At 36.6% G+C, this 12,918-nt stretch overlaps 1 protein-coding gene across 5 annotated transcripts in view; it reads left to right on the top strand.

The window, feature by feature from the left end:
* CPEB4 (cytoplasmic polyadenylation element binding protein 4) overlaps positions 1–11,469 on the top strand; it is a 62,380-nt gene extending 50,911 nt beyond the window's left edge. For all 5 annotated transcript variants that reach the window (XM_044917107.1, XM_044917109.1, XM_044917111.1 and 2 more), the window contains 5 exons: positions 738–827; positions 1,203–1,321; positions 2,962–3,076; positions 4,395–4,576; positions 7,036–11,469. In XM_044917107.1, the coding sequence (XP_044773042.1) occupies positions 738–827; positions 1,203–1,321; positions 2,962–3,076; positions 4,395–4,576; positions 7,036–7,263 (734 nt within the window). In that variant the 3' untranslated portion in view covers positions 7,264–11,469. The remainder of the gene's footprint in view (positions 1–737; positions 828–1,202; positions 1,322–2,961; positions 3,077–4,394; positions 4,577–7,035) is intronic.
* Positions 11,470–12,918: the final 1,449 nt, after the last annotated feature.

Raw genomic sequence — 12,918 nt, 5'->3', positions numbered from 1 at the left:
CTTCTTTTCCTCTGTCCTGCCCTCCTCCCAGGTCTTATCTATACATGCTTACCTACTCTTTCCAGAAGTTCTTTGGAAATTTATTTTCCTGTAGTCTACTCATGAGTCTGGTCATGAGGAAACGGTACAGGCTGGGAGTCATCTTACAGAATGAATGGCCTCTATACTTTTAGGACTGTCAAATATGTAAAAGATAGGAAAGAGTGAGAAGCTGTTCCAAAAGTGAAGAATACGGATACCCTATAGGGACAGAACATCTTAAGCATATCGTGTGTTCTGGATAGGATTCTGGATCAGAAAGGGGAAAAGAGATACTATTGGGATAGTTTGAAATTTGGATGGAGTCTGTGAATTGGGGAGTAATACTGTATGAATATTGATTTCCTGATTGGGAAGGTTACATGGTAATATATGAGGAAATGACCTTGCTTTGAGCAGGTGCCCGTGGTTGTATTTCTGGGTTATAGAGTGTCACGTTAGAAAAAAAAAATGATAGGTAGGTAGGTAGGTAGATAGGTTGATTTATGCATACATAGAGATAGAAAGAAGGAAGAAGGGGAAGGCAAATGTGTAAAATAGTAACAGTTGGGGGAATCTAGGTGAAGGGGATACAGGAGTTCTTTGTATTGTTCTTGTAAATAGTAGATTTGAAACTGTTTTTTTCTAAACTACTTCCCCAAAATGATTATAGAGATATTTAAATTTACTTTTTTTTGCTTTGCTTTGTTGTTCATTAGATGAGATCACAGCTAGTTTTCGTCGCTTTGGCCCTTTGATTGTGGATTGGCCTCATAAAGCAGAGAGCAAATCCTATTTTCCTCCTAAAGGTAATTCTCAAGATTCAGTATACATGTACAGTGTATCCTTATATTGTTTAATGTTTAGCCTTTTCATAAATGTTTACCTCTGCTGTAAGATTTTCCATTGTTAAACTTATATTTTCCCAAATGCATCTTTAAATTTATACCTAATACATACTTTCAGTTCAAATTTAATTTTACTTTAAAAGATGTTTCAAGATAACAAACTGAACTTAATGTTGATACTATCAGACTTTGCCTAGGAAGATTTAAGTTTTCTTAAATTTTTTTTACTCTTTTTCCCTTCCTTAGTTTCAGCTTATACTTCCTTTCTGTTGAAGAATTTAAAAAAAATTAGAGAACAAATAAGCCTTTTTTTTTTTTTTTTTTCCTTTTTATCAGGCTATGCATTCCTGCTCTTTCAAGATGAAAGCTCTGTTCAGGCTCTGATTGATGCATGTATTGAAGAAGATGGAAAACTCTACCTGTGTGTGTCAAGTCCCACTATCAAAGATAAGCCAGTGAGTGCTGTCTAACATGAAAATAGCTTCTTGTTTTTGCCTTCATCTCTGCTTTGTTTGAAAACCCACAGACATCTTGATGTATCTGTTAATTGATGTGTTTGTAATCTACTTACAAATGCTGTTGTTGCCAACCTCATAATGTTGACATTCTATATTATTTACACACATTATTTTGACATTGAATTTTTTAGTTAATTAAAATAGTGGTAAGTCTTTACCATTAAAAGATTTAACTTGATAATGCATTTGATAGGGCGCCTGGGTGGCTCAGTTGGTTGGGCGACTGCCTTCGGCTCAGGTCATGATCCTGGAGTCCTGGGATCGAGTCCCACATTGGGCTCCCTGCTCAGCAGGGGGTCTGCTTCTCCCTCTGCCCTCTTCCCTCCCGTGCTCTCTCTCTCTCTTTCTCTCTCTCTCAAATAAATAAAATCTTTAAAAAAAAAAAAAAGATAATGCATTTGATAAAGATAAAGTAGCTGAATTTCCTCTGAATAATAGAACTCAAAAATCACAAATAGGTATTTGTCTGTCTCCTTCCTCTCTTTGTTCAAGATTTTACCCAATACTATCCTTAACTTTTTGCTCATGGTACTCTCCCAAAGTAAAATGAATTATGTATATACAGAAAGGTACATGGCATACTGTTTTTTCTTTTTGAAAAAGTTTTTGTCATAAAATTTAGTCTTTAGGAATAGTAGCAACTGGCCTGTTTGGACGAATCTGGCAAATCAACAATTTATTATCACTCAGCCAGATCTAGTAATGGGGTACAGTTCAGAATGGAGGTGCCTATGGGTTCAGCTCAAGCAATAGTTAATGGAGCTCCTCTTGGTGTCTTGGGATTGCCTAAGTCCGGAACACTTTTCCCAGAGTTCCCATGGCCTAAATTCTCTATACTTGACTTGTTTATGTTCCCTTGCAGTCCCCATAGGTATTTGAATTTGGGACCTCTGGCTTAGGACTTTGTTGATGTGCATATTGGGAATATCCTACTATGAACCCATTCATAGCCTTTGGTGTGGGCATTTCTAACCATTAATAAATGCAAACAATAAAAATAAGGTGCACGATTCTTAGTTGACTAAAGCAGTGGGCACATTGAAGTGTTTTATCATAAGTTTACTGCAAATATATACCTTTTTACTTTGAAATGCTTTTTGAAATAATGCAACAGATTTGTTAGTATCAGGAGTAGTTTGCGTTTGTAGGATTGGACACACAATCCTAGTTTACTTAGCACTGTATTCTGATCAACATCAAATACTGTACTAACTTACATTGTGTGGATATTGGGGGATTGGGGAAGATAGAAGCCCAAATAATTTGAGAAATAGCTGATTGACTTACCAGTAATTAAGGACATGTTAGTGATTTAGCTTATAATAGATAATAAAAATTGAACTTTCCACTTTGGTTCACTTAAAAATGGTTCACTTAAAAAATCAGTTGGTTTACTCTTAAAAATGAAATGAAGGGTTGGGCTACGCTATATGTAAGTCTTCTAATTTTATAGCTTTATTGATTTATAATGATGTGGATTATTGTTGCTCTTAAAATACTCTGCAATAATTTTAAACTTATTTCCTCATAAATTGTCTGCATTAAAAATGAGACATTTCGGTTTGTCTGCTCCCTAGGTACAGATTCGGCCTTGGAATCTCAGTGACAGTGACTTTGTGATGGATGGTTCCCAGCCTCTTGACCCACGAAAAACTATATTTGTTGGTGGTGTTCCTCGACCATTACGAGCTGGTATGATGAAACAAACAGAAATACCCCCTTTACCCTTGAGTATAAGAAATACCTTATAAAGGTTTTTAGGAAAATTCTCCAGGAGCATTTGAGTTAATGTCCAAGAGCGAGAGTTTTAGAGTCAAAGTATCTGGGTTTGAATTCATGTGCTCTGCTCCCAGTTAATAGTAGAATGACATTGGACAAATTATTTTCCCTAATTTTCAATTTCCTCATCAGTCAAATGGAGTAGTAAGTGTATCTGCTTCATATAGAATTGTTCTGAGGATTAAGTGGGAAAAAGTGGTGCCAAGTGCTGTGTGTGGTGTTAGTGAGCATCATTCTCATCATCATCTGGAAAAACCCTTCGAGAGTAGATTATATGTCAAGAATTTCAGGGTTTGTTTCCCATGCCCACATTTGCTCACCAGCTATTTACTGAGCTCCGAAATACAGTAGGGTTCTCAGCAGTGCCTCATATTTTTTTTTTTTTTAAAGATTTTTTATTTATTTATTTGACAGAAAGATAGAGAGACAGCCCAAGTAGACAGAGTGGCAGGCAGAGGGAGAGGGAGAAGCAGGCTTCCTGCTGAGCAGGGAACCCGATGCAGGGCTCGATCCCAGGACCCTGGGATCATGACCTGAGCTGAAGGCAGCCGCTTAGCTGACTGAGCCACCCAGGCGCCCCTGGTGCATCGTATTTTTAGGAGTAGTACTTACAGGAGAAATTTCATCCCTAAATTCAAGTAAAATGAGGTTTATTGGTATAAGTGAGAAAAAAAAAACCCAGAAAATGAACAAGAATGCAGTTTCAAAATTGTAACATTTCATGGAGAACATGATACATTCATTATTTCAGGTTTTTATATAAAAAATTGGTGAATAGCTAGACTGTAGGGAAAGGTAACAAGGATTGGATGATGATAATCTAGGAGGACCTCCACACAAAGTCTGCCAGTCAATTTTCTAGTGTTCACATGATTGTTTATACTAAGCAATACGTTATTAACTGTAAATGTGTGGTGTCAACATGGTATAGAAGCAGACAGACCAGGGTGCCGAGCCCAGCACTGTCACTTAACCATCTGTGCCTCGATTTCCCCAGGAAATTACTACCTACTTCCTAGGGTTGTTTGTGAAGATTAAAAGAGAACATATGTGAAGCACCCAGCAGAGCACCTGCCCTTACTTAAAAGATTAAAGATTAATGATTGATTTAGTAATTATTATAATAAGGGTATGAGCTCAGAATACAGATGAACTGCTTTAGGTGAAACCTTTGGTGAACCAGATGGATTTTCCTGATTTCACATACCCTCTTTGCTCCTTTCTCATTTAGTGGAGCTTGCCATGATAATGGATCGTCTGTATGGAGGTGTGTGCTATGCTGGGATTGATACCGACCCTGAGCTGAAATACCCAAAAGGCGCTGGGCGAGTTGCATTCTCTAATCAACAGAGTTACATAGCTGCTATCAGTGCCCGCTTTGTTCAGCTGCAGCATGGAGAGATAGATAAACGGGTAAGTCGTAGATTATATTCCAGAAAGTTCTAGAAATGGCCCTCTCAGTGTGTCATTACCAAGATTGGAATGGGGGGATTTTATATGACAGTAAAATTGGCAGCTGACAGTTACGCCTCTAGGACCAATTAGGTGTATGCTTTGTAATACAGCTAAGGATTCCTACGAATTTTTTCTATCCCTTCGTGTTTTGAGTAGCCTAACCAGAACGCTGTATCAGTTTACTCGGGGCAATTTAATCTCCTAAGCTATCGCCTCCATTCATTCATTTATTCAGTTAGTCAGTCATTCAGTAAATATCATTATATCAAGTACAAACATCAATGCCCTTGAGATCTCCTGACCTTTTTTTTTTTTTTTTGATCATGAATACCTCAGTAAGCCCTATTTTTCCAGTGTACTATGTAACAAATGACTGAATAAATTCACTTGTAGGACTGCATATCTTAGCAATATTTCATTGTAACAAATTAAGTAGAAGAAATCATAATCTTTTTATTTCTAGTGTATTCTACCACCTGAAATTAGGTAGTAATTAGCATTATTTTCAGCACTTTAAATTCCTCTTTGTTGGTTTAGCTTCTGAGTTAAAAAGCTGGAGAAAACCTCAGAGATAGTGTTCTCCTCTGTTTCCTAAGGTACTGTATTTGAAACTCTGTGTTCCGTTGTCCATCTTATTTCTTTGCATTCACAGATTTATTTCTTATCTTTGTGTTCCATGCATTCAACATATGTTTTAGCCTCTAGGACAAGAAGTCCCTGTCCTCAGGAGTTTATGTTCTGATAGATATAAGTGTATCTTATACCGATACTACTCAAAGTGTGGCCTGGGTATCGATGGCCGGCAGCCAATGGTTACTAGCTTGTGGTGAGATAGGAATTTACACCAGAATGTGAATCAGCTGCATTAGTAAGCATAATGTTTAGTTCAGCTGACTTGTTTTTTTTTCCTCCCCGTAGAAAGACTCTCTTGATGAAAGAAGCAATGCGTTGATTTATATTCTGGTGTCAGCTCCTTATTTCATGGGAGACTGGCACTTTCATTAGGACTGACTTAGATATCAACACTCTGAGGCATTGTGCTCAAAAAAGTCCTTATTGATTGATTGTATTGTGCTGTTCTCAATTCATTATGTAGAAACTATCAAGTCAATAGTGGTTTACACTTACTGCTTATGTTTCATTTCATGTGTATGCTACTTCAGTGTCAGTATAAAATATAAGATTATAGTGGATATCATACTATATTGTGAATCTATAAAAAGAAAGGTATAGATTCTATTATAAACACAGAGGAAGACGGCAAGACAAGTTGCAGTATACATTAACAAGCCCACTTGTTTTTTATTCACACTAAAAAATTCCTACATCCGTGTAAGCAGGGTCTTCTGCCTTGCTGCTTCGTCCCAACAAAGGTGTCAAGAGGTAAGGTTAGTCATTGGAAATGCAGACTTCATTTGTATTCCTCTGTGATCAGATCTTTGACCAGGGTTCTTGCCACTCCGTAGATGTTTATGGAATGGCCTCAGGGCCGGAAGGCTAATGCTCCAGTTTTGTCTGCTCTTCCTGTCTTCATGTCACTTGTCTTGTTCACAGCTAACCTTTGTCAGGATTCCTTGTTGGAACGAGATGGCACCAGTGGTAGTGATAGCCTGATATAAGGGAATTTACCCATGAATCTCTCCAAGAGTAAAAATAACCTACCCTTTTCTCACTGGTGAATTAATAGCCAGATTATTTTTAATGCTTGAGAGACCCAAATGACAGGTTGGCCTATTGAACACTGGAACAGACCCAGTTGTATAAATTCACCTCTGAAGTTTTAGACTGAAGTCAACCATTCTTACTGACAAAGAACAAAGCAAGGTTATAGGTTGTGAGTACTATGGCTGAATCTTGTTTTCTCAGAGTTCTGAGTTTGTGGTTATAACCCAAGATGTGTACACTGTAAATAGAAACCCTGACCCAGGCTTTATTACAACTTAGAAGCTTATGACGCAGAAGCCACGCATTTTCCCTCTGATGTGAATATTGAAGTGCTGTTTTGTGGAACTGGGAAGCTCTTAGGTGGTTTGTTTACATTATAATTCCACATATGACAAAAATCCAGATCCACTAATTAAAGTGATGGTTTGTGCCTATAAATACTCTCCTGTGGGTTTAATCTCATAATGTTCTAAACAGTTGGCTTCCCTTTTTGATTTCTGGTAGAATCCCATTTTCCTTTGAAAAGTGGCTTTTTAATAAGACAGAAATGTAAGACGATGGGTATAAAAACCTTACCAGGTTCTGAGAAGATGGATTATCTTAATTCCAATAAAAGAGCTATTGACCCTTGTTTTTGGGCACCCTGGCATAGATTCACTCAGACAGTGGATGGAAATGTACGCACCATAGTCAGAGTTGCCTGGGCCACTCATTAAAAAACGTAAACTCATTTCTTTTATTTTTAATTGCAGGTGGAAGTTAAGCCATATGTCTTGGATGATCAGCTGTGTGATGAATGTCAGGGGGCCCGTTGTGGGGGAAAATTTGCTCCATTTTTCTGTGCTAATGTTACCTGTCTGCAGTATTACTGTGAATATTGCTGGGCTGCTATTCATTCTCGTGCTGGCAGGGAATTCCACAAGCCCCTGGTGAAGGAAGGCGGTGACCGTCCGCGACATATTTCATTCCGCTGGAACTAAAGGGTAACTACAGCGCTCGTTTTCAGGCCTCAGAATAAGTGCACTCTTCTGTTAATTCTGACCCCTTCCTCAACCTCTTCACGCTGGCATGTCCTTTTGTAGCAGCCCGTAACTTAACAATAGTCTAATGAAAAGAATGACCTATAATATAGGCGTTTTGTAGATTCTTGTGTCACTGAAAACAATATGTAAGAACTCCTTTTTCGTATTGCCATCGTGTTGCATGGAAGTTTTGTCCTCTTGTTTTGCTGGAGACCAAGAGGATCCAAACTTCCTGTAACATTTTCTTAGAGGAGAAAGAGAAATATTAAAAGAGAAATGAAACAATAGAGTATTTTGGGTTTTTAATTAAATTATTGTTAATAATATATAAGAATACTTTTATTAAAATTAACCACGCACCGATAACACTATCAGTCTGTCCTGACACAGTTTTTCCCCCAGAGAAGTGCTTTTGCCTTTTCCTTTCTCTCTTTCTTTTTTGCCTCTCTTTTTTCCCCTCCCCCACTTTTTTATTCATTTAACAGCAGTGGAGGAAGTTAACAATTATTAACAGGAAAGAGCATGTTAAAGCAAACACAAATGCATGAGCAAGATTGAAGCAGCATTAAAACAAAAGTTGTGAGGGTGTAGAGGCCGAATAGAATTTCATGACGCCTCCGAGTTACCAGTAACTGCATCAGACAACAAATAGTTAAGTAGGCAGAGCTAGGTTGATTTTCTTTTCAACCATTTTTAAAACTAGAGTGTAAAAATTGGGTAAATTTACTGCTGAGGGGAGTGCACTTACTTCTTTTTAAACTTCCTTATCCGGTCACAGCCCCAGGAAACCTACCAAAGCTAGAATTAATGACAACTGGTGGGAAAACTAGCATTTCCTCTCCTGAAGAACAAATGTATAAATTTTATTTTTGATGTTCTGTATAAACTCTCTATCCTAATTTACGAACACTCATCAGGTGTCAGCCTTTGCTCCATTTTGACGTTCAAAAACAAGACCGAACAGAACGGACCTAGAGATACCTCAAGGATGTCGTTTTTGATTTTGTGTTATAGTACAATTGTAGCCCAAACTGGAAAACAAAACCAATATACAAATTGGCTGTTGATTGGCTTACTTTTAGATTTAAAGTTACTTTGGGTATCCTGTAATTTAGTTGTAACATAGAAAATGAAAAAAAAAAGTTAAAAAAAAAAGTCAAGTAGTTGCAAAGTGTTTTGCACCGTTGAACTAAGTAACTGTGTAAATCTGTGCAAAGGTACGTATGTTTATCTTACTCTTCCTATAAAATAAAATAACATTACCGTTTCAGAACTTAGCATGGGACATAGTCAGTGTTTGAAGTGCCAACTTCATCAAGTAATGCATGCTTTATTATAAATAAAATTCTAGCTTTGAAAGGCGTTATTATGTGTTGAACGGTATGCTTCAGGAGTAAATTTAAAATAGTCTCTTGAAGCCCTGGTCATGGAAGTAACTTTTATTTTAATTGACATTCTCTTATCAAATGCCCTACCCACCATTAAAAGGATGATTACCAGTGTGCAAAACATTAAAAAAAAAAAAAAAAATCTAACGGCAATCTTGCTAGTTGTGCTACCTAACAGTACCATCTTGGATCCTTCAAAACCAAAGACTTGCCCCGGCACTAAGGTGGAACCACCTGGCTGATGACCCCTACTGATTATCGCTAGGAAAAGCAGGCCTTTATTTTTAATACAGGCTTTAATGAACTATATACCTGTTAAGTTCCAAAGGTCAAAATGGAGGCATATGCTGTCTAATGGTCAAACATAGAAAGGGAGCTGCTTTTAAAGAATTCCCTGCAAATACTGAAAGCAGTCATGCGAATGGAGGGTGCTCTTGTGTAGCTGGTCAGGGACTTTTTTTTCTTTTCTCCTGAACTACATAATTCTAATCAAAATGTTCATTTGCCTCTTTTTATTCTTTTAAATGCTTGTAGGTGGCTTGGGGTGTGCTATTGTGCTGGTCCTACTCAGTAAACAGGTGTGATGAGTTACCGAGAAATAACACTGTTTGAGAACTAGCTTTGAATAATAATTTTTCCCTTTGTACATGACCTGCTGAATTTCGGTACAGTGTTTTTGTAGCTAACTTATTTTGTCATGCACATAATGTATATTTGTTATGCACTACTTTTGTATATCTTGTTTTTCCAACAGTGAACATTTTTAGGCACACTTTTCACTGACGGGATATCTCTTTATGCAATACCTCAATTTTTCATATTGCAAAGAGTAGCTTTTTGTACTTTTATTACTGAGAGATCTTCATATACTTCATTTTTTAATATAAATAATTTTAATAAATTTTATTTTCTTATATTCTGCTTTTTATACATTTCAGTGCTCTGCATACAGTTTAGATTACGGCTGTTGTGCACTGGCAATGCTATTTTCGAGTCTGCAGAGAAGAGAAAGCATGTTGCTTAAACATCCTTCCCCAGCACCAGCTATTGGTGCACCTATAATTTAAGAAATAGTCTATGTAAAGTCACAAATTAAGGAAAACAATTCGCATGAGAATGACAGATGACACTGTAGTTCCTAAAAAGAAAAAAAAATTAAATGCATAAGCATAGGGTAGAAATTTAAAATAACAGAATTGTCTACAGCTTCTTACTAAGTTTTTAAAATTATTCATAACGCAGACATTCTTGGTGAATGTTTAGCCATTTTTAATATTAATAAATTGATGTTAAGTGTTTGATTCAGAGATGTCTGCTCTTTTAATTATATATAAAGAAAAAAAAAAAATAGCCTGCCGTGGGACAGGTGTGTAATGTTAGTATGCATGACTAATGTAAGAAATTGTTACTCTACTAATACTTACTTGTGATTGTGTGACAAGCGTGTTTACAGATTATTTGGTTACACTTCAATTTACAGGGCATAAACAATTATTATCTATTACTCTGAACTTTATTGATTACATGTCCTTCAGATTACATGGGATTGTAGTTGGGAGTTACCGTGTAACTCAAAACATAATTAACATGTAATTAGTTTACAGATTTTAGGGTATCACTTCAATTTACCAAGCATGTAGTTCTAGCGCACTAGCATGGCACTGGCCATGTACTTACAATGTAGTTACAGAGTAATTACATGGTTATTTTTGCAATGTAAAATAAAGTGTTTGATTATTTTCTATGTAAAGGAACCCTCTCCCTTCCCCTTCGGTCCCCACGCTTTGGTATAATATATATACTTCTCCATACACAGACCTCTGCAGAATGCAAAATAAAACTTGCAGTGAATGAATTTAGCATTTTATGAGAGTGCTGTTGGAAAGACTTGATAATTCACCCCTTTTGTTTTGAAGAGTTGAATCTTCTGTTAAAAGGTGATTTAAAACTTGAATGTGATGAATTGTGGCAAGTTGACTTCAAGTTATGTGCAATACTTATTTCAAACTTTTGAAAGATCTTTGCAGTGTAATTCTTTGTTTTTAATTGCAGACATTTAAAAATGTCATTTTCTACTGTTAAGAGTAATCCTCTTTCTTGCTGGTGTTTCTAAAGAAAAGAATCAGAAATCAATCTTTCTACTAATGTAAATTTGAGATTATTTTTAAAAATGGAATAAAAGAGGTTTTGGTCATTTGCTTTATTTTATTATCTTATTTTAAAGCTACTGTGATTGATAGCATTGTAAGAATTGGGACAATATTGTATTCAACTGTTTTATTTTTTATATTTTTAAAATTTAAAGTATAATTAGTTTTTATAATTTTCATCAGATTTTTGTTATATTTTTTGGAAGTGAAACTTTTAGCAAGTGGGTGTCTAGTTTTTACTAATCCCTAATGTTTTTTTTTTTCCAGTGTATTGCTCATATTATCAGAAGGAAAAGTTATTTAAGTATGTCAGTTAATTGTACTACTTGGCTGAATTTCCATATAGTTTTTACTGTGTATGGGGAGGTTGTAGTATTTATTATAGCATTTTAAATAAGGGTAATTCATTTTTTATTAAAGTCATTTTCACGTTAAGTTCCTATTTTTGTATGTTCTACTCTTAAGTTATATAACACAGTTCCTTTTTTAAAAGAGTTCATTTGTTGAAGTGCTAGTGGAAAATTAATGTTATTAAATAGTTTGCAAATGACTATTTATACCAGTATGCATATAATTTTTAAATATTTGTAATGTGAGATGTTGAATGAATAAAACTTTTAACTCAGCTTTCTTTTAATATACTTATTTATTGTGAACATAAATAGATTATGCTTCCATGATTAGGAATGTATCATTAAAAAAATATTAGGTATGTACTCTTGGGCCAACGCAGAACAAACTGATATGAAAAGATGTCCAGTCATATAAGTACTAGTGGCAAGTGTGTATTGCTTATGTAAGTTTATGAGTATCGGTGGGTTGTGGTCTTTGATCTGCACTATTTGTTCACATACTGTCCTGCACAGTCCTTTTTTCTTTTTCTCTTTGCCTTCAGTATGTGTGTTGAGGCCTCAGTCAGGATCCGAGCTTAAGGCCAAGTCACCTGCTTAAGGCCAAATGTCCAACAAAAGTAAGGAACCATGTGTCTTCATAGAGAAGGTCACTACCTGGGAAGTTTAGTTTGTGGTCTTTGCTAATGAAGAACCTTGATTTTTGGCCGCCGTGCAAGAGGATCACGGTCAACAAGTCTTAACTTTCAACCCCCAGTTCCTCCCGAGATCCTAACATCATAGGATATGGCCTCAGGGATAATAATCTCTATAGCATGTGAATTGAAAGTACCGTCTTTGATTTGGCCCATTAATCGTGGGGACTACCGAGTACTGTGATGTATTAGTATTTACATTTTAAACTGCATTTTCAAACTTTTAACTTAACACTTTCTTATGACATAAAGTATGACCCGGAGGATATTCTGTTTTGTCAGATTTGATTTCTGTTCTTTCTCACCTTGAGTACAGTATTCTTTTTTTTTTTTTTAAGATTTTTTATTTATTTATTTGACAGAGAGAGACATAGCGAGAGCAGGAACACAAGCAAGGGGAGTGGGAGAGGGAGAAGCAGGCTTCCCGCTGAGCAGGGAGCCCGATGTGGGACTCGATCCCAGGACCCTGGGATCATGACCTGAGCCGAAGGCAGACGCTTAACGACTGAGCCACCCAGGTGCCCAGAGTACAGTATTCTTAAGACTAGAAGAAGCAATTCTCGTCCTGAGACAAATGGATTGTAGAGGTCTTTTGCTTCTTAAATCTTTTTTTCCCCAATATGCAGCTCTATGAACTGTAGGGGGCGCCTGAGGGGCTGAACCAGCAGCACATGGGCTCTCCCAGGAATACCGGGTCACAGAAGCTTTGGCTGACAGTAGCTAAAACTCCTGTTCAGAGTTCAGTGAAGGGTCCCTAAGTAAGCCCCGGGGACATTGGAGATGTGGGTGGCGTTTGATTGCCACCTTCTACAACATCCCTTGGCATTCTGGGTTGGTTTAGGCACTTGAAGAGAAAAAAACCAAACATGAGTAGATTGTGTTTCTTTATTTTAGGACTCTTTATTTTAGGCATATCAACTACAAGTGATGTAACAACTAAATCTTGAAATAATCTTGATGTAACAACTGAATCTTGAAATAATATGTAGGTGCAGTACTTCGGTGTTTTAAATCACAGAACAGTGAATCT

Source organism: Neomonachus schauinslandi, chromosome 7 (genome assembly GCF_002201575.2).
Source record: "Neomonachus schauinslandi chromosome 7, ASM220157v2, whole genome shotgun sequence".
Taxonomy (NCBI): domain Eukaryota; kingdom Metazoa; phylum Chordata; class Mammalia; order Carnivora; family Phocidae; genus Neomonachus; species Neomonachus schauinslandi.
This window is presented reverse-complemented; position numbering and strand designations above follow the sequence as displayed.